Source organism: Neodiprion virginianus, chromosome 2, assembly GCF_021901495.1.
Source record: "Neodiprion virginianus isolate iyNeoVirg1 chromosome 2, iyNeoVirg1.1, whole genome shotgun sequence".
Classification (NCBI taxonomy): Eukaryota; Metazoa; Arthropoda; class Insecta; order Hymenoptera; family Diprionidae; genus Neodiprion; species Neodiprion virginianus.
This window is the reverse complement of record NC_060878.1, coordinates 25,065,457-25,088,484: the sequence shown is the minus strand read 5'-3', so window position 1 is coordinate 25,088,484 and position 23,028 is coordinate 25,065,457. Positions and strand designations below refer to the sequence as shown.

Here is a 23,028-nt window from a genome sequence, read left to right as displayed (position 1 = left end):
TTGGTAATCAGTTGGTTATTTGAAATCGGCCAAAAATCGATGCTTTTTATTGGTTTTATTGCCTCATAGTCGTGCATCGAGTGATTGCCAAAATATTATATTCGTAGGTCATTAGAATCTCTTTAAAAAGATAAGAATAGAGTTCATTGGAAATATAAATAAAATCTTAGATAAAACGTTTCAAAACGGTTGAAGATCTAGTAGATTCATTCTGTTTCACGCCAAGATGGCTCATTTTTTCAGAAGACCAGTTTCTACAAATTCACCGAAATATTTTACTTTTATCATGTTGGCATCGTTAAATACTTAATATTACCACATCACGTCGATATTAATTGTGATTAACAAAGGACAATATTCGAGAGACTACTGAAAAAAAAAGAAAATCTGTTTCATCAACCTTGTAGAAATTAGTCTTCTGAATAAAAAGAGCCATCGAGGCGTGAAGTCGAACGAATCCAGTAGATGCTGAACCACTTTCAAAAGAATTCAAACCAAGCATCGATATCAAACCCTTCGATTATCATTCTAGCATTTTTATTCTTATATTCTGAGACACCTTCGTAACCTACGAATGTATTGAAATTATTACATGAACGCTCAATGTAAGAATAAGAATATCTTGTAATAAAATTCATAAAAAATATCAATTTTCGTCTATAATTCAAACCCCGAATAAGATTCGTTTGGAAAAAGATATGTTAGTGAGTAATGATGATTAATAATTACCTAAAATCGTGACGTTCGTCGTGAGCATTCTTGGGGGATGGGTATTCACCTGGCAGACATAGAGTCCATGGTCTTCTCGTCGCACCGAAGATATGGCCAGCCTCCAGTTGTTCGGGTATTGGAAGTACAAACTGTACCGCAGATCCGAGCTGTAGGTATTTTTCGCGACCGTCAGCAGGGAAACTCTTTCCCCGTTTCGTCTCATCCACATAACCTGATTTCATACTAGAGTTACCACTAATTGTAAGCTTCGATTTTGCATGAATTATAAATAGAAATTTTCAGAATTCGAGTGACACTTTTTCTTTCAATTACGGTTTCAACTGAGATTACAGCAAAAGGAGACGAATAACGACGTTGCAAAGAAGCGAAGACGAGAGCTTGGAAAAATATTTACCGTCTTGTCGGACAGCATGGCGACTCGACAATCGAGCATTGCTGTCGTGCCTAGATGGACAGCGACGTGGCGAACACCGCCGGTGCTGACATCCTCGTTCTTCACGTTCTCGAAGTAGGGTCCCCAGTGGGTGACGTGGTGATGCCTTAGGTGCGGGATTCGTATTGGAGGAAGTTTCAGGCTCGGTTCATCTTTGAAATACAGAAAATGATTAGAAAACACGCATTTTTGACTTTATAAAAAAATTTTGATTTAATTCTGTGGCAAAGAGTTGAGATTGGTAGATCACACGGAGTCTGGCGAATAAACGGAAGATCTGGAGTCTGATCAAGTTGGCCATCCCTGCTATCGGGATTGTCACTTTGCGATGCGTCATCTGGTGGTAAAAAAATGAAACTGATGCAACAAGGCTGACAGCTGACCGTTGACCGTGTTTTGTTTGTACGTGGACGGTAGAACAGGTATATTATTGATTACGTTTCATTAATTTATGTGACATGAGTTGTTTGAAACCGCAAGAATTACGATTTGCTTTCGTTAAAATTAAAAAGTTAGGTTATGTGGTGATAAAATGGCGCCGACAACCAGACTCCGACGTAATGAGAATATTTTCCAACGGGGCGAACACTTCGCATGTAACGTGGCTCTCGCTTCCTTTTCGTAATGCGTCGTGGTCATCGGTAAAACCAAATATAAGATATGGGATAACGAGATGTGAGTAAGTAAAAAAAAATGTTCAACTAATAAATGGCGGATGATAATAAAGATGACTGATAAGTAGTTGATGCCAATGGTAAGTGTTAATTCGTCAATCGTTTTGAAAGAGTTTTAGTTCCAAGAGAACTTCTTCTTTACTTGTGCATTCAAAATAGATTTACGTATTAGCAGATATAATTTTATTCTATACTATATTATTATATCAATTACTGACACGTTTTTGTGAATATATTCTTACAATAAATGATGGCTGTTAATGGTGAAAAGACTGCGTCAGTTACATCTTGATCATACTGAGAATGCTTTGCTTCTTTCCCACAATTTTCAAAAACATCGACGTACTTTTCTTTGACGATCGCACAGTTGTAGTTCATTGAAGTTTCTAATCTGTTATTGGACCGTTACGTATGGGTCGGCTCTTTATTTTATCATCAGGAAAAATAAGTGATTTTCGCGTTTTTTTTTTATTCTTACAGAAGTTATAAAGTATAATATGGGTACGTCCGGCTGTACCAACAATTTATAGTACGCGGAAGGCCGAAATTAGGAGTTAATCATGCGTGGAAACTAATTGCGATGTTAAGCTACGATGATTCCGAATACCAGGGCTCTTTCACTCACGGGATTAAAATATACCAACATGCTACAGTAAGCGATTATTTCTAATTGCCACACCTCGTAGGAGTTGAACATAAAATCTCTTTGACAATAAACGGCGTCATAATTAAAGCAAAGTTAACGAAGCCTTGGCCTCAGGTACAACATTGTAAAAGTTGCGCGATTTCAAGAGAATCAATATGTATTTAAATTATTTCGCATGTAGCTAATTCAAAGTTTTTACTAAATTATAAGAATGAAAAATAAAAATCAATTTAAGAGGCTGTAAAACTGACGGATTTCCCTATTATCGATTTTATCACCGTAATTTACATCTTCAGAGTTGCTGTGAGAAGTGAATCCGACAATCCAAGCATGGAAATAACGAGTGACTTGCTTTTCCAAAACAATTGATTTGAGCGAGTTTCAAAATTGCTTAATTTTTGGCAAAGACAAAAAATTGAAATTTTTTAATTTTCAAAATTTTTGGACGATGAAACTGTTGCTCTTGAATCCAATTTTTATGAGTATGTCTTCAAGAGCCAACTGGAATTTAAAACTTCTAAGAAGATCAGAAACGACAATTCAAATATCAAAGGAGGATGAATAGTTCAATTGTTAGGATATAAAGATTTCTACACTCTTTGTTTGCGAATTGTAAATTTCTGATCTGTTTATAAGTGACTACCTGACGGATCTGCAATATATATGTTATTTTAAAGTACCATGCACACATACCGGATTATTATCTTTAATTTTCTCAAAGCTTCGCCAGCAGACAGGCAACCAAGCTTACATTTCAAAAATAACAGTACAGACCTAAAACGTAACTTCAGTCGCATATTTGCTAGCGCAGCTTAGGATAAATCGACGGGTGGATTACTCAAGATTGGATTTAACTGATATTTGGAAAAAAAAACCAATTAAGGTATACAGTACGGTTTGGTTTTGATAGTTCAGTGAAATATTAGTAAGAAAACGAATATTCTGAGGCACAAAAACGGGAAACATATAAAATTGAGGTATTTGAGTACATTACGATGAAATAACTTAATACTTATTCTTCAGGAGGTTTTTTATCACGCATTTCTTCAAACTGCTTCAATTTCTAAGGCATCAAGTTTCAGTCGATGATGTCTAGTTTCCACAGGTCACGTAAATTCTTCATATCCGCATAATAATTTTTACTGAACCGTAACAATACTGTGAAAATAACATTTCGTGAACCACGATAACATTCATCTAAGATTTTTTACCATGTCGATAATTTGTTTTAATGGCATCTCAAACTTTCATCTTACACCATTATGTAATATCTTTTCTACATGTTTCAAAGTTCAGAAATATTACCGATAGAACCATCTAAATTCGACAAAAAATTATCGACTGCAAACTTTTGGCTTATTTTCGCGTAGCTGACGGTGATTAGCCGAACGGTAAAGAAACGCGAAACACTTTGATGGAGTTGTAGAGAATTTTGAATTTAAGCATTTAAATTCATCGACTGGAGGAAACTTTTGGCATATCACGTATAAACCCATGAGCTTATGCCTCGTGTTTTTTGTCCAATGTGTCGCGGCTCAACGTGTAAAAATGTATGCATAACATGCGTCATGTGTAATTTAAATATTGCGAAGGAAATTTGATACGTGCTGCAGATACCGAGACCTGGCCAAAATTTTTACACCGAAATACTTTCAAGCAACGTAATTTCGTAGACAAATATATCGGATTTTCATTTCAGAAAAACTCCATCAATTTTATGTCCGAAATTTCTTCTCAGAGATTTTGCGCTTCCTGATGAACTAATTCTAAGTGAGTATCAGTGCGTTCGGGATTCTTAGTCCTCAAGAAAATTACGCAGAATTTCTATTTAAAACCTAACAACGCATCGAAAAATTTTTAGTGGACTTAGTTTTGACAAATGCGGAATTCGTTGGTTGTTACTATTTTCAGCATGACGACGATACCTTTACTGCACAATTTTTACGAAATATCTTGGGGTGAATTTTGGCTGAAGAGGTATAGCGACGATGGAAAACGGCCACAAGATAAAGTAAGTACTTAATAGTACTCGACTCAGGCCGCAATATTTGTTTGAAAATTGGGATTTTTAAGTTGGGTTCACATTTCCCGCAAATGAATTTTAGCGAAAAATACGCCACTTTCGTCCCACTTTTGATGTCAAAAAAGTCAACTTTATGGTTGAGTTGGGAATAATAGAAACTTACATACTCTCCACAAGGGGAATTCATTAAACATATTTTGTGAACTGGGCCAGTAAAAATATTCGGTATTTCTGTGTACGTGCGTGACAATGAGTTCAGGATTAGGGTAATAATTTTACTTAAATTGCAAACGTCAAGTAAACGTAAAAGAAAGCGACTGGTATTTGTCTGACAGTAGCTGATTTAAATAGCTTTCCTTTGTCGGAATCAGCATAAATATCATTAATCAGTGATCTGGTTTTGGTTTAGGAAAGTCAGATTGACCTGAAGTTGTATTTAAAAGTCAGCTACTTGGCCTGGGGAATGACTCAAAAAGAATTACGATATCAGTCTTTAATGATTAAAATACACTTAAAAATTTATTTGCAAGTATCTTGCTAATTTTACTCGCCTCTCTATATTGCATTTTACATGTGACAGTAGATGAAAAAGCCAGTACTTAACGTTAACAAGAAAAAGTAGACGGTAAGGGAACGATAAAAGCTACTGGCAGACATTGATCTCATTTTCCAAGAAAAGTAACTCCCGAAATTGAACTTTTCACAGACATCTACTGATAAAGAATCTTCATTTGCTTCAAACAACAATCACCGAAAAAAGACCCTTTGCAGTTTCTTCTGACAGAAAACCTTCGTTTTTGCTGGCGAAAAAAATTTCATGAAAGAAACTAGACAAGTCATAGATTAACAGGAAATTAATTACAGAATAATTAAAACAACGTATGTTTCATATTTAAACCACTGTGAATGTGTTCGAAATATTATTTTTCTGGTTATGCAGGTAATTGAAAAACCATCCAATTTGCGAAATAGGCTATAATTTTAATATTTCAAAGCTCTTGAATGGAATTGCAAGTACTTTATAGTACGTACTACAATTTTGAAGAAGATACTGAAAATTTGCACTACGTATTTTCTTTTCAGCGACCAGACACGGTCGTCGATTCATCCGTAAGAGGAAAGAACAATTTCAGTTACACGGCAAAGTTGTAATTAGCATGAAATTAACGTTGTACCGAAAATGCAGTTATCTCCGTGTAAAATAAATTTCAATTAAACTTGGTGGTAGTCCCGGTCCAGGTTGTAGCATCAGCTTAAGTACGGTAAGGCTTAAAGTGAAAGAGCTCAGAGCGCAACGAAACACGTCGCCGCCTCGTGTTCGACTTTATTTAATCTAAACAGGGTGTGAAATTTACCGCAAAGTTTCCTGCGTAATGGAAGGCACGTGTACTTGTATCAGCGCTATACGCCCGGCGTTAAAGATAACGTAAAGTACGCAGCCATCAGCCCAGAGCGCCACTCTTACGTTATTAGCATAAATACATTACCGGCATGTATACAAGAAAACGTCGATTGCTTTCCGAAGTTTAACCGCATGTCGATGCTGGGGGAACTAATATTTTCAAAACTCCAATTCCTCGTATATAATCCACCTTTATACCGCAACGATTCGTTAAGGGGAGTATTTGGTGTGTAATTTTTCACGAAGTTCGGTTGATGGGTGGAATCAACGTCGCAGGGATTTGGAATAGGTATAATTATTTTCTCTGCAAAAGAGTCGCATTTATCAGGGAGGGAAAGTTTGTTCGTGAAATGATAATGAAACTCTCGTTGGAGTTATGAAATAAAAATGTGGGTACTTGAGCTTATGTGGCAAATGAGTGGCGAAAAATGAAAATTTTGGGAAAATTATGTTTATTGCTGAAAACGGTGTTACTCGTTTAAAGTCTGAAACAAGAGTGTTTTTACAAGAATGCTGGTTGACGCAGCAACCTTATTCATTTTAAGACACAAGACGTTTACAAACTACTCTTATCTATGATGACTACTGGATCATTAGAAAAGGAGGTAAGACGGGTGATTTCACCCTTTGTAACAATAATTTTGGGCTTTAAAGCTTACACCATATTTCATATAATTATTACATCAGTGTTTTAAAACGTGCAATTCGGTGATAAATTTTTCTATGTTTTCTATAATATAAAAATGTATCGAAACCATTGACGATAATTCTGAAAGAAAGTTTTTTAATGAAGCTCAAGTTTATTGAATATAGTCTGTGATGATTTTGCGTAGAATATTTTTGTGAATAATTGATGGTTCGAGGAAAATAACAATTGCTAATTTTCAGAAAATTGAGTTACGGTTAAAATCAGGTATTACAATGAATGCCTATTATAGGAAAAACTATCTAGTAATCTAATAACTGAAATTGCGATAAATTACGAGTAGTCTCACATTCCAGTTCACATTTTTAGGTGTTAAATTTTCGTTATTCATTGCAGATAATGTTTAGTCCAGAATACAGAAACGTGTTAGAGTTCAATCACAGCCTTTGGACTTTTGTTTCACTATCTGTTTTGTATCGACGGTTTTTTCGGAGTTTGCGTCTGATACAAATCCATCTCTCAAACCATCAGTAGCGCGTCAAGTCTCAGGATTTGTCTTACTTGTATTTCTTTGTTCAGGTGAGCTTTTCAGCCTGAAACCTCATACCACGTCGTTTTACTGCGATGTTAACGGGTGGAGTAAATTTTATCACCGTCGTAACACGAACCGTAAGAAAGAAAGCCGAGTCGTCTTTGGAATACATCTGAATGGGTGTGATTTATTTCCTGCACGTATGGATGCACTAAAAAGCTGTTATTATTTGATCAATCGTTTCACACGGAGCTTGTGATATACGAACGGTGAATCTGTGTATCTCATCTGTAATTTGATACTGCTGGAACTTGTTGAAGCCATTTTCTTCCACTCCTCATAGCTAAATTTAATACTTCGTAAATTATTTTCGAAGATAAAATTGCATAAATATCTTGTCGAGAAATACTTGAAAACTATGAAATTATAAGACAAATTTGGAATTATCTTGCAGAGAGAATGCCAAACATTCCAATACTTAGCTGAAAATGTTCTCGCGCGTTTTATCCTCTACATTTTACATCTTTTATTCGATCCATCAAGTTATCCCATAATTATGTCTCAAGTTCATTCTAGATATTTCGTAGTTTTAGAAACCTCAAAATTGAGGTCAACTTGTCGGTTTCGAAACAAATCTATAATCAATTCTAACTACTTCATGCTAGGTTGTAATTTATCTGGCTGAAAATAAATTTAAAAAAACTTTTAATATCTGTTCCTTCGTGACCCTGACGACGATGAATTCATATTTTACCGTACGATCGTCAGGATATATCCGAAGCCGGGCTATGAGACCCATTTTCGCGCATGTATAAAACCATATTCAATGCCGATCTTGGTCATTTTCTTAGAGCATTAAGAAAGGATGCGATAAAGTGGCGAGCTTTACCCCCCCATTACAGAGCGGTGATCCTCGAATAATCTGAGCATCAAGTCTTGGCATCGGATATTGCTTCATTGACTTTACGATGAGAATTCCCCACACAGTCCGCTCCGAAGCTTTCAGAAGTTAGCTTGTTAGTCACAGACTCACAGGTTAGATCACAGTGAGTGCGTACACCTTACCCCTCTTAACTAGTCAATGCTCCGAATCTTGTTAAAAGTTTTCACTTTATCGCTGGACCACTTAGCTGCGAGCTGTTTCTCAAATTGGCACCACGTTTTAAGGATAGAAAGAAAACCGCCCGAGTAGTGAAAGTGGGGCGAAAGGTAGGGGTGTAAATGGTCCCCAACTGACCTTCCAAGCCAAGTGCTCTAACCAAAAAATGAAAGGAGGAAAGAAGAGAAGGAATGAAAGTGCCTCACACTCCTCGAGGTTCGAAAGCATCTGTGTGTCGGTGTGTGTCTGTTTTTCCTTACCTTTCCTCTTGTACTCCCCTTTTATGTTTCTCTTCTTTTAGTGACCGAGATAAGTGATGGAAAAGTCGACGACGCGGCGAGCTACGATAGTACCCAACCGGCTTTGGGTAGAGCTGCGGTAGGATCGAGCATTCGGAGTGTGAGGGTATTTCGAAACGGTCCTTTAGGTCAAGGAAGATGATACCAGGACGGGGATGAAGACGGTCTACTCGTTTTATACCGGGCCATTGTCTTCCATTAGATAATTAGACGAGGAGTCTCTTGGTTCCTAATGTCTGTCCGCACTCTCGTTCCTTCCTTCCTTCCTTCCTTCCTTTTCACCTAGATTCGAGTGACGGAAGACGGTCGAAGATTGACCTGCAACACTCTCTTCCTCTGTGTTTGAAGATCGTTTCTGGAGACGCGTTTCTGAACCAATTGGTCATTTACCATCCAATCGTCCATTATCTACTTCACTCGTCGAATTTGCTGTTAAAGCTTTCTTCACGACCAGCTATATCGCGTTACCAACTATCAGATCACGCGTAGAACAGGTAATTCGAAAACATACAAACTGCGAAGGTTATTCGTCTTCAATTTATCCGTCAGGACTGCGAGCCGGTGACACGCGAGACTTCGTTTAACTGTTGACAACTCTGAACGAGTTCGAGTATTGATTCACCTGCTTGATGTATCCACATTTCTACGGCGATTCGGTATTTTTTTTTTTTTTTTTTCATGTATCCATTGTCAGTATGGCTCACGGAATTTTTTATTAATGCCTCACATCTGATAACCTGCAACTGTGTTAGCTACCCCATCGCGTAATTTTGATGATTTCGGGCCACGTTTCATTCATATAATTTTTATTATTTATAAACGTAGTGACTCGATATCTACCTTCATCCATTTGCATAATCCTCAATCATTCCTCTAAATTTCATTGCTGACGAATCTGAATTTACTTCTCGGCCCCCACTGCACTCTGATCGGTCTTTATTGAGTAGGTAAATTATATGTTGTAGAAAATTAAAAACTAGATGACACGTATTTTTTTATTGACGAAAAAACAGGTTTGAAGAGGGAAAACAACTTCCAAAAATGGCCACCCAATGGTGTAATTTCTTAATTTCAGATAGAAGTGCTTGATGTATTTGAATGAAACTGACATAGAAATGTTTGATTCATCAATAAAAACATTTCAGAGCTGCTTCCATTCAAATACATCAAGCGCATAAAAAATCATTCCAACGAAGTCGGAGGGGAACATCAAACTGGATTTCTTGTCAGTTTTCTAGTTTCCTCAATAATTTATTATAACCTCTGACAGACTGACTCCCTGAAGGTGTTCAATGCCTTCAGTTCCTATTGTGTCCATTTACGTTGTATATAATACAGAGTAGACTCTTTCTGGGCCCGATGAAGGGGGTTTTCAATCAGTTGAGGCTCCGCGTTGATGATGATTTTTATTTCTTTCATTCACATTTCATATTGTTAGGATAATAGCCATGGCCATTCCAAGAAGATAGATAGTAGCTAAATAGTAGCTGCTTCTTCGTCAGTAAGAATTAATCCTCTTTGTGACGTGAACATATTGCACCACATGTAGAAAATATGCCCACAATACGAATCTGGAACGTTCTAGCAAATCGATATGACAATCAAGCCCATAGAAGATTATACATAGAAGCATCCAGAATAAGAAGAATACCCTGGAAGTTAACAGAAAGTCATAGAATCTGTTAGAAGGTCGTAGAAGCTTCTCGTGTCCATTCCAAAAACAAATACTTATGAATCAAAAAGTACAAACGTGAAGCAACTTCAAACGGGATCATTTTGGAAATCGTAACGCACTAATCATTCAGCGTCTCACCTAGTCTGTTCTTATCTAGATTTCGTAGCGTTATTTATAAGATGTAAGTTCTGCTCGGGACCTACAGTGATTTTTATCAATTACGTTAAGCATTCCTTTTTTACGTGCATCCTTAAGATTCCGATCATTCTTTCTACGGAAGGTCGAAAATACTCATTCGCTACTTAGAACATTTTATGATTTATCCACCAATCCTAAAGCTCTGCAGTATTGAAGTTAAAATTCGCTCGGCGGTTTTAGTAGCTATGCGTGAGTAAATCTAGTTAAGGATCAGACCGCTCGTAAAACTGACATTGAAGAGTAAATATATCGATTGCGGAGACTGCAGAGGATTAGGTTCTCGTATTTTTTCATAACTTGTAACGTTTTTATCCACACTGAGGCGATTCCTTATCCGAAACGATCTCGTCTAGGTATGACTTTTGAAAGCCCAAGCTTCCAGGAAGGCACTCAATTGTTATAATCTGTAATTATAGTTCGGTGCGGTGAACAATATTTCATTCACGTACAACGGCTATATAATTTGCCAAACCTAATAAAGAACCCGTGCAAAGTTAAAGGTATATACCCAAGTGTGAGTTAAGATCAAACCGCGTTACTTTTCAAGTTTAGAATTATTAATGTCGGATATTGCCACTATAATTTCATAATTCAAGTCATATGAATTCAGAAATTGACGAATAACAAAACACTCTCGACTCTTGTCCAGGTTAATTTTTCAGTGCATAACGATATCTGATTGACTTTCTAGAATTCAGTGAGAATAATAATTCTCGCGAGACGAATAATTCTGAAATTTTTTAAAATTTACATTAAAATTGTATAGTGGAAATCGATTTTGTCGTCAATACAGGAAAGCTCATGAAGTTGACGTAACAGGAGCCGAAGAACTGTGTCATTCCAGATCATCTGCAATTATGGGAGGCTAAACAGTTCCTCAAAGTGATTACTGGAGCCGAAATTCTTAGAACTGAATATAGTTATTGGATTCTTGTTTAAAGTTCTCGTATATTTCAAATTTCACTCAGCGTGCTTCTTGTGTAAACCTGCTTCGTTCTATCGTCATTTTCCCAGCATCTCAAAGCACCATCAATAAGCCACGACAGCATTCCCCTCGATATTCGTTCAACGTTTTCGGGCTTCGCGATATGAATGAAAAACCTATTATTTTACAAGCATCACCAGAGACAGATAGAGGAAAGGAAAGTTGAGCTTAATTTCTGGATTAGGCTTTTCAAATTTCGGAAAATATCCGTTTCTTCATAATACTACCTAAATCGATCATTTTATGGGATTTTCTCAAGAGCATATTTACTTATATATGATGTTTCCGAGTCAACGCCACGATTGGGTTGTCTACCGCTTAGGGGCACAAATACCGTTAAGACAGATCTACTGAATTATCGGCAGGTAGCGCGTTTAAAGTATTCGCGAGTGAGCTGGAAGATTCGGTTTTGCCAAATTCTGTGCGGCTCACTCGCGAGGGATTTAAACGCATTACCTACCGAGTTACCTACCGATAACTTGGCAGGTCTGTTTTACCTATATTTGTGCACCTTGGTGTTAGGCAACCCAACATTTTGTGGCGTTTACCCGGAAACACCCTGTATGAACACGGAATTGCATTTTTTCTCGCCACATGCAGCCTGAGGTTATTTACTTGCCCACAAATTGCGTCACCTTTTTCTTCTGCACAACCACGTACATTATACATTATAGCGTGAGTTTTCGGTGAAGGTTTCCGTCGCGATCGATGTGTTGGCGGCAGGTAAACGAGGTTACATCACAGGTACTTACTGCGTGTGAGATGTAACTTCGGTTGTCTACCTGCAAGTAACACATTGTTCGTGTCGTGACCGTTTACCGAAAACTCACAATATATACCAAATTCAGGCCTGCACATACACATGTGTGTATTTTTTGTTTCCTGTATGGCTTTTCCATTAGATTGACATTATTATACAGCAAGTAATTTCTTCCGAATGATTAATTTTATGAAATACTTTTATTCCACGGCATTGAAGGAGTGTTTTCTCATAGGTACCAATGAATCATATTTACCACGTCTGGTCAACGATATTCTTCTCAATTAAAAGAAATTATTTGCTTTTGGATAAAAGTAAGGAATAATTTATTACGTGCACTTGTGACAAAACTAAGCTAGACTTTCTCACCTGTGACGAACTAACGATGACGTTTCTACAGACGAAAGTCACCCAGTAGATTTACGAAATGTGAGAAGCTAGAAGTGGGTCAATGAATGGCAAGAAATTGCAAAAAACTATCTTTTCACTCTCCTTTTTTTCCCGTGGCTGAGCGGCGCCTCTCTTCCCGACCCGTCTTCGGATGTCCCGTTTTTATTCACTGATCTATGCTGGGATTTCTCCACGAATCAAACAGTTTTTACTGTTTCCACCTTTTTGAGACATTCTGGCTTCGAGCCAGTTTGATCGTTCATTTTGCTCGCGGTTCGCACCAGTGTCAACACAATCGGTATCATTTTTCTATGCGTGGCGTTACTGCGAACCGTAAGATTTACGATCGGTGAAAGTGATTATACAGGAGTTTTATTATAATTTGTATGATAAGGAATTTCAAACGTCTTGTTCCCACCGCTTTCGGGTATAGCCAGCGTTGAGAGGAGTGATTTACTGTTTTGAAATGGAGGGAAAAACGACCATTGCGAGGTGAAAAAGGTGAAATGAATTGAAAATTTCGTATGCTTGTCGCGGAAAAAATTACTTGGATGAAACTTTCAACGTCCGCATCCCAAGAGTTCAATTTATGGAGCTGACAGGAGCCTGAAGATTCGTCCCGACTCACTCGATAACAGCCTCCAAAACTGTTTAAATCCAAGACAAAGATTTATAACGGTGTTTTGACTGATTGCGACATGCTGGGTGAAAGGTGTTTTCAGAATTGTTTTATATTTCTGAGTTAAACCAATCTTTAGCTGCTCACTTCTTTCAGGTATCACGTACTTATTAGTCCCTCCGTTGTGGCACGAAGTATATACGAAAAACAATAGTTCTGAACCTCTAAACGCGATAAATTCAAATTCACATTAGATGTGTCAGCCTGGAATATTTAAGATCCTTTTTACATTGAATTTTGCGACTAGCCGACAATTTGAAGCAAAAATTATGTGTAGCACTTAGATTTTATCAAATGAATTTTTATGTAACAAGTCTTACGTGACCAGGCTTACACATATTTCTTACAAACCAAGTTGATTGCGTTCTGAGAACAGATAACTTGTCACGATCAATCAAATAATTGCTGAAAGAATTTGAAATACGAGGAAGTGAGTACATTTTTTTTAGAGAATTTAATAAATTTCAATTGTTCATGTACTCGAATTTTGTACTTCACTGAAGATTTTCAATTTTTTAATTTAAGGTCTTGATGTCATTCATAAATGCAACTGAAGGTTTGTATTTTGTCACACAGAAATTTTTCTTTATGTTTCAAATTAAGTATAATATAAAATTTTTGCGACACATGCATCTTTTGAATTCTACATAATGAGATTTTGCCCGCAAGAACGATCAAGAATACACTTGAAATAGGATCATTTTGTCCCTCATAACGAATACGATTTTTTCATAAGCCGCGTGCAAGTCCTTTCGAAAAACTTTAAATCCAAGTAAATCCCACGTTCCGAAAAATAACGTTTGTTTTAAAACCCTAAGTGAGGAATCCCGTAACACGGGGGGCGATATTATTCCCATATTGGTGTTACAGAAAATAAAACAAAAACAATACAAGTATTTATAACGTCCAAGAATATTACAGTTTCTAAAGCTGGTTGAATTGCACAGGAATGTACCTTTGAATAAATATTCTTTTGCAGCGATAACTTCACGCGTAAATAATCAAAGGAAACACGTACACCTCTGAAAATGAAAAGACGAAAGGAGCCCTTGGTATCAAGCTGCGACTTGTGACTTCCGGCAAAAAAGTGTCGGCAATCACGTACAGTATGTAAGTTCTGGGGAAACTAGCTGGGTGAACTTTCGTCACCTGAAGAAGACTTCCATCTTGGTGTATATATGCGCATTAGCGTCACGCTAAACTTGGCGAAATAGTCTTGAAACTTTCTCACCCTACCCTCATACAGCCACGTTGTAAGATTTACAGCAGTTAGGGGAAAGCCGGGTGACATGGCGAAGTTAAGGCTTAAACGGATGCTACACTAAATTCTCCATCCTATTCAAGTTGATTGCATTTGAATCTACTCCTGAACATTGGTACTAATAATATTTAAAAGAGTTTTTTTTACAAATGTATCGGAACTTGTGATTAAAAATTGTTAATTGCATGTGATATAATAAATTTAGAGTTATTCATTGAAAATTTTCAGCCGAATATGGGGTTTGAAAGCTACACCATGTATTACTTTATGATTTGCCCTATACTGTAATGTAAACGAGCGTAGTTGGTGATGTAGCACATACTATGTACTTGGATATTTCGAGTGATATTTGATCTGTCGAAAAACCATCCTTCCGGTGAATTATCTACTATGTCTACAACCTCGTCTACAACTGTAACAGGAGAATCCATGAAAACCATTCGAAATAGTTCTCGAACAGAGAATTTCAAAAATGAAAAGGTGGAGGAACATGTTCGCGAAATAGGTAGTGATAGGTACGGATCAACTTTTTTAAACGTATTAATACGTACTAGTCAGCAAAAATTAACAAAAAATAAAGGTTCTTGTCGATACGAATACACATTGAAATTGTTGTTAGCATACATGTCTATAATACATTATATGCAAATTTACTAATCCCATTTCTCACTTCCATTAGTCGCTTTATCCATAGTAGTTCAATTTCCATTGTAGAAGGCGCGTGTAGAGTAAACGAATTAAAAAAATTTTTAGAAGACAGAAACTTATGACCGTATGTCTGGTTGAGCGAAGATGCAATTCGCATAAACGCCGAAAGTTCAATATGACTCGCGATCAAACCAACTTATAGCATTTGTTTTACCAACTGACAAAAACGCGATGCCTAAGGCTTATTCTTTCGTCGCAACATCCCCGAAAATAATTGAAACACATTTTGAAAATAATTCGGTAGTGATATGTAAGATCTGTAAAATCTTCGCAGTGGCCAAATTTGAGATTTATACATAAACGAAAAAACCTAACGTGAAAGTCAGGACTGGTTATAGCCTTATGGCGTGCACTGAATATATATAAAATATAAATCACAACAAGATAAGGGCATATGCTTGGTAAACTCAGGTTTTCAATCGAGAATGAACCGAAGACTCGTAGGCAATCAGTGAAAGTGGAAAATCCCAGGTAGTCTCCGTTCCAGGTAGGATCCATCGGGTGGCATCGGGAATCATTAATTATTGTCAAATTTTTTCGGTGCGATTTCTTGCAACTGGGAATCACAAGAAGTTGACGGAAATTGACCAAAATCATCTGTATTCCGGATTACCGTTATACTTGGTTTAGAACGATTTCTCACGATTTCCTATGGATCTCTTCTTATTTCTTTGCAATTTCTCATAAAATTCTTCGGTGATTCCTTGAGGGAATAACCCCTCGGCGAAACCAAAACGCGTAACCAAGCTCGAAACAAAAGTCCACGGTAAAACGGTGCTAACTATTCAAATCGATCGTTAGAATTCAACCTGAAACAAAATTAGCGAATAAATTTTTTTGTTTTTCCAACACACGTCGTCTGCTTGAGAGCGGTGGTGAAATATTTACTATGCTATAAATTTTCCCAACAAAAAACAACATTTTCTAAGACAAAAGTAAACGAAAGTTTTCAAAACAGCAATGTAATGTATATAACAGCTTGATAACCATGAAATTAATAATTCCACAGTTCTCGAATCTTTTCAGACACTCTTCGCGAGACGAGAAGATGATTTTCTCTGGACAACGTGTGATAAAATATTTCTTGTATACTGCATAATATCGAAAGAGAAAGAGTTGCTTGCTGCAATTTTACCCGAGGCTATATTCCAAATGCCACGCATACTCACATGTGTGACGTGAATATACATGTACATAAGGGGCATTCCACGCTTGATTCACACTATTTCTGTATCCTGATGATTTTGGATCTTATCTCCGTTTTTATGTACTCGTTCGCGGACCTTAGAAGGCACCTGCGGCATTCAGTCTTTTTTCGAAAATTGTTCATGAAGCTATTTAAAGCTGAAGGAAAAAACAAACCATGTTCTTGGAATCTTAGAATATTTAGAAAAATATTTCAATTGTCCATTACGTTGAACTACTTTTAAACGTGTTTTACGTAATTTGAACTTGAATGTAATTCACGTTTCTTTTAATTCACTTTATTCATAACTACCGATTTTATGTAAAAGAAGTAGTACCAATAGGTCTCGAGATTTTTTTTCAGAATGGACGAATTACCGCCGAATGGTACTTTCCAAAAAATTTTGTGAAGAAATTATCGTGGATATTTCATTTAAAAATGGACATGTTCTAAAAAGATCTTTCTCTCTTGTTTCGAAATCTCTTCCGTTCGACAATTTTTATCATCATAAACCGTATTTGTCAGTATTTCTACCATATTCCCACAACCATGGTATCGATTCGCACTATATATTCATACCGGATCAAATTTTTCGAAATTGCGAGAAGAAATGGAATTTTAAATATAGCTCACGGTTGAACGGAATATTAATAATAAATAATAATTAGCAAAAAAAAGTGCACAGAAAATGTTACTCAGATTTCAAAGTCCGAAAAATGATACGGCCAGTAATATCAACCAGCTTTGTAATAGTTCAAAATTCATGTCAGCTGATCTGACATGGAATGCCCGGTATACGTAGATAGAGGGTGAATTCTAACTGCAGGATTTATCGCAGCTCAAACGGAGCGGCGTAAAGCTGTTCTTGAATGAAATTTCGACCGCGAGGTGGGTAAAACGAAACGCATGCTATGGAAGAAGCCCGTGTAACCGTTGATACGTTTGCGAGCCTTCAGGGTATAAGTATACATATGAGGTATTCCGTGCCAACTGAGAGGACATTTTCCCTGACCCCCGCCAATTTGCTTCATTATTTTTTATATGATTCTACAACCTAAAAAAAGTACTCACCATTTTTTTCACATTTTTCATCCCAACCGTTCTTCTTTAAAAAATGTTACAAACCCTTTTATGGTCCTAAAAAAATAACGCCAATTTTATTTTTTTACAAAAATCAACATAATTTCCAAGTCCCAAAACAAACATTTTGAGACATAGTTCAGAGTGGAGAATTGATTTTTTGTATTTTTTAAAAATATTTTTAGAGGAATAATTTTTCTTATTTTGTACGTATACAAAACATATGTTATGTTTGTAACATTTAAAAAAAAAAAACGGTTGGGACGAAAAATCTGAAAAAAATGGTGAGTGCTTTTTTTAGGTTGTAGAATCATATGAAAAATAATTAAGCAAATTGGCGGGGGCCAAGGAAAATGTCCTCTCAGTTGGCATGGAATACCTCACATGTATACATAGGGGCACATATATCACACGTTACTTGTGTACCCGTGGCTTTTCATCCCATTTACCGCTCCAGGCCGTCCGCCACATCGCAAGGTCTAAATTACATATGCTCGCGTGCAGTGTCGAGAGGACTGGATGCGTCAGATGTGGATACCTGACATCCGAGAAGTTTTAATTTCAAAAGGTCGCTACAGAGCTGTGGCAAATGTAACGGAGTCATTTTTTTCTCAACGTCTGACTCGTGTGTTTTTTTTTTTTTTTTTTTTTTATATATTTCACAATATTGAATCGTGATTCGTGAGAGTTCTTCGAACAACGCCCGATAAACATTCGAATAACCAATTTAAAAACTCTTGAAAACGTTCTGGTGTCATTTAGAAATGTCGGGAATCGTCTGGTAACCTTTGAAACTGATCTAGAATGTTACATTTTTATGAGTTACCGGAGTATCCCCGAAGTTCGTACAAGGTTTCAGATCACTTTCAAAGGTTCCTAGAGGATTCTTGACGTTTCTAGATACTACCAAAACGTTTTCCAGGCTTACCCGAGTTCATTCTACAAGTTAGAAAAAAACGTTCCAAAACATTTTCAAATGTTACCATATAAAGTAAGACTTAATAACCTTTTTTACGTCATCCGAGACAGGTTATACATTTTTTCACAAAATATTTTCTAGTCTCGAATATCGATGACTCTCCCAAATCGATTTGAAATCGTTTCCACTATTCAACGAAGAGTCGGGGCATAATGTTCGGGACCTTGAAATGTTCGTAACCAATGAATCTGTCTATGAAAAAAATTCGGGCCAAATCAACCATTCTATACTTGACAAAAAAATTGGTTTTTTACGTTAGAACGAAGCGAATCACTTTTCGGGTGGTTATGGATTATTTTACCGTATTTTATCAATCTTTGAACCAAATTGAAAATGAGTATTTTATTTGAATTAAATTTTATCGTCAGGCTTCACGTTTTGGCGCTACTTTTTCTTGAAAATGTCGTTTTTAAATGTTTAAAAATGGTGTATATTGTTAAACCTAGAATTAATTGGAAAGAATTGTCTTTCATTATACTCTTGGATTGGACTATGTTTTAATTGTTTCTTCGTTTTAAATCGTCTCTCTTTAATTTTTATTTGGCTTTTGGAGTTTTTACTAGTTAGTTCTAAATGTTCTTCTTTGTGGTAAAATTTACTTTTAATATACGTTCGTCGATTTTCGGTTTTTAATATAAAATTTCGGAGATGGGAACCTCCGCACCTCCTTCATCCTAGAGAGACGTTGACCAAGAGCCTTTCTTCTTCGATTTTAAATTGGTGACCAGGTGTCCCACTCCATGGGTCTAATCTCATCCGCTCGTCTTGTGCTCATTGAGCGGTTATATTCGAATCATTACAGAGTGAGTGGAATTTCTAAATCAAATTCAAAACTGAATCCGAACAGATGCGTTCGATTTCAACTGAAATGTCCCATATGGACTAACGGCACTAGCGCCACCTGGCTGGGCTGAATTCGCAGAGTCACCGCAGGCTACAAACTAGTATAGCACCGTACTGTGGACTGAAATAACGATAGTCCATTATTGACCAGTTTCTATTACATATCGCGTCGAGTTTCACGGTCAATAAGCTTTGCGAAAATTGATCGCTCCTGTTCTATTTGGCCGAGTATAATAAAGGTAAGTTGCGTATGTCCCCGGCCATTAGCCGGCAGCACAGTTTCACCCGAGGCTTATTTTTGAATGTCTTTCGCGTACCCTTCCTTAAAAAAAAAGAATGTACGTATTTTATTTTGTCCTCGTATCGAATTTTACTGATCCAAAAATTCTGCAGAGTTGGTTTAGAAGCTATAACGTGCGAAATTTTTTCAAAAATCTTTGATTTCTAGTGACCAATTTTTCATATGATTCAGCGAAGCATGTGCCTATTAAATTTATTGTTGCAGAACATTTACTTCAAAAAGTTACAATCTTTCCTCTGTTTCCAATTTCGAAATGTATCTCATGTATATAACTTTGTCAATTTCCGATATAGATTGTGAACCTCATTTTGGTGACTTCTTTCAAATCCACATTAGGTTAAAAAGTGGTCAACCTCATTTTCGGAACTTTGAAGCAAAGTAAAGCTGGAAATTAAACTTTGGACCTATTTGAGAGTGTAAATTTATTATTACAATGTATGGGGTATTCCTTATAGAATATCGACTCGCGAAATTCCATTTTTTCCACCATCACATTTTTGGGATTTGTGTAATGAGAAATTTTGATGTGTTCTACAACATACTGAAAATCCAGCCAATTCGACCGGAAGCCAATTTCTTGTAAGGATTCTACAGGATCCCTTACGCAGAATTTACGGAATTAGAAGAATTCTGTATAAATTTTTCTTAAATTGATCACGGCATTTTTGTGGTGAAAATGATTTATGCATATTTTCTATACAACGTGAACTTCACCGACGAAAAGAATGTCTTTTTAAACAGGTAATCAAAATTTCAGACTAAACTGCGAAATATCTTTGTAAGAACCTGCTTCATGGGTCTCTGAGACTTTAAGATACTCCGAACGCTGAATCGCCAATTAACTGTAATCCTAATTTCAAAATGGGTATTACAAGAAAATTATTGATTTACAAAAATGTGCAAGAGCCTATATCTGATACTTGCAATATATAAATGAATTCTACGCGTTTCTATGTAATTATATAATATTAACTTGTTTTTTAGATTCCTTTTTCAACATACTTTCAAATCTTTGTATGTAATATATGCATGGTGGAATCCGGCGGAATTCATACCTTTAGAGTTACCAACACCAAGCGAAACAAACGAGAGACAGGAAATTGCAATTAACATGGCGTTTTATAGGGTCACAAAGAAAAAAAAAAAAAAAATTTCACCCTTTCAAATCGTTTTTATACCGTGTGCAGATCATTCAGAACTTTTTGACGCGTTAAACCTCCCGGCTTTTTTCCAGGTGGCACTTTTTTGCTGATTTTCCGTTCTAAATCTGCAGCTCATATTCCGGATTGGGTTACTTCAGTTCTATTGAGCATCGGATACAGCTCGGGTTTCATTCACGCACACTGCCGGCTAAAAGTTTGGGGACACCATGCGAAATTTCTTGCCGCACAAAATTTTTTTTGTACAAGGAAAATTTTTTCGCGTGGAATTTGGAGAATCATCGTTAATTGATTTGTTGTGTCCGGAAAACTATCGGATTTACGACTACGCATTAAAAAGAAAAAACTTGAAGCTTTTGAACTTGATTTTTAACACTTGCTCCCACCTCGTCTATATTAGTTTTTTGTTGTAAAAAAAATTTTGATCAGCACCGTCCAGCCCATATCGTATTAAAAAACGATGCATGATTATTACTTTGTGCAATCAAAGCATGTCATCTGATTATTGCAAAAAAATGAATATCACGATAAATATGGGCTGGTTGACGCAAATGCGATTGTTTTTTCACAACGAAAAATTCGTACAGATGAGGTGAGAGACGTGACTAACAATTTGTTTATTTATTTATTTATTTTTGTTAAAAATAGTGTGCATTGAAGTTTGACGGTGAATATCTTCTGAACAGTGAGGTATACAAAAAAATGGTAAGAGACCTTTTTTGTAGAGAATTCAATTTCCTACGAAAATATGATATCCATTTTTTTTTTATAAATAGTAGATACCGAGATACGTATTTTTCTTCCTCGCCATAAGAAAAAAATAGAAAACTGCGAGGCGAAGGACCTTCCTATTTGAATTAAGAGCTCATACTTGGAGAGAATGTTTTTGAGGTCTCTACCAACCAAGTTTTCGGATTACAAAGTGAAAAAAAAAAATATTCGATTTTTTTGGCCCACCCTAATGAATATGAATACTTTCAGTGCATTTGTGATTTCAATTTTCAAAGAATCGCTATGCTGGCTGTAACATACTGAATTCTCAAATTTCGATAATTTCGTAAGTGCCATTTTATAATCAACGCTTCGGCGAGAAACGATGTCAATAAAAATTACGACACAACGACGTAAAATTCGAACTGAAACGCTTTCGTGCGTGAAACGTATGAGTAAACATTAAGCGAAATTCATTCTTCGAAAATGGAAATATTTCTGTGGCAATAACAATCCTACAACTTCTTTATTGTTCAGTTTCATTTGAATAACATCACCCTTGTAATTTACTAAGGACTTCAAAGCTCGAGTAAAAACAAAAAATGGGAGAATTCTTAAGCAACTGAAAAAAGTCGGATCAAACGCAGAAAATTCTGTGAGTAAAAAAAGAAAATTACACCGCTACAGAAGACGACAAGTTGTCTCTTTTCTTGATCATCGGTTAATGATTTAATTAATTTTGGAAAACGTAGCCTCAGACGAATCGGGGAATCGATAATCATTAATAGGATTCTGAGTAGAGCTTCAATTTTTCGTTGAAATGAAATTTTTGAAACTTTATCACATTGTAGCGGTATAATTGAAGAAGTTTTAAATGCAAATCAAAGTACCTGTAAATCATTCAAGATTGTTAAATCCAACCGTTTGAAAAATGTTGGATTTCTTCAAGTAAAAATTTGAGGTACAATTTATGTATCATTTCGATGTTTTTACTCCAGAAGCGGACTCGGGGCGACCTGAACGGTTTTTTTTTAAATCTAATTCACACGTTTATACCGAAAAATTTCAAAATATGACAGCAAAACATGTAGGATTTCACTCTTGATACAGTAAATTTTCAGATTGTATGGTCTTCAAGCGACGTTAATTTGGAAAAATATAGCATTTCCGAAATGGTTGAATAAAAAAAATCAACACAATTCACACTCTCGATATAATTCTGCAGATTCAATGAGGCGGAAAAAACCTCTTAGCTCACAAAGAAAGCTTTAATTTCAGTCAAATATGTCTTATTATGTCTTAAAAAGAATCCATAAATACTGAAAAACGTAAACCATGCGTGAAATACAAACTGAATAGATCTTTGACTTTGTCAGTTAACTTTGAAAGTTTTCTAACAAATTTTCGTTCTACAGGATGTGTCGGGTAAATTTCAGTCTCATTTTTCATACCGTTAGGATTCCAAGCCTTTATCAATCATTCAATAAATTGTCAATCAAAATAAAGGTACGGGTATTTTACTCTCTCCGGCAATTTCTGTATAAGAAATATTTTTTTGGTTTGCATATATGTTATTTATTCGTACACGCACACGCGTACAGACTCGTCGTTATTACTCAAACCGAA

The 23,028-nt window shown here is 36.2% G+C and overlaps 1 protein-coding gene across 1 annotated transcript in view; it reads right to left on the bottom strand.

The window, feature by feature from the left end:
- The window catches only part of LOC124297586 (zwei Ig domain protein zig-8-like), a 183,142-nt gene that overhangs the window by 18,888 nt on the left and 141,226 nt on the right, over positions 1-23,028 (bottom strand). The window contains exons 3-4 of the mRNA XM_046748772.1: positions 1,127-1,317; positions 730-943 (exon numbers count right to left, since the gene is read on the bottom strand). Of these exons, the coding sequence (XP_046604728.1) occupies positions 730-943; positions 1,127-1,317 (405 nt within the window). The remainder of the gene's footprint in view (positions 1-729; positions 944-1,126; positions 1,318-23,028) is intronic.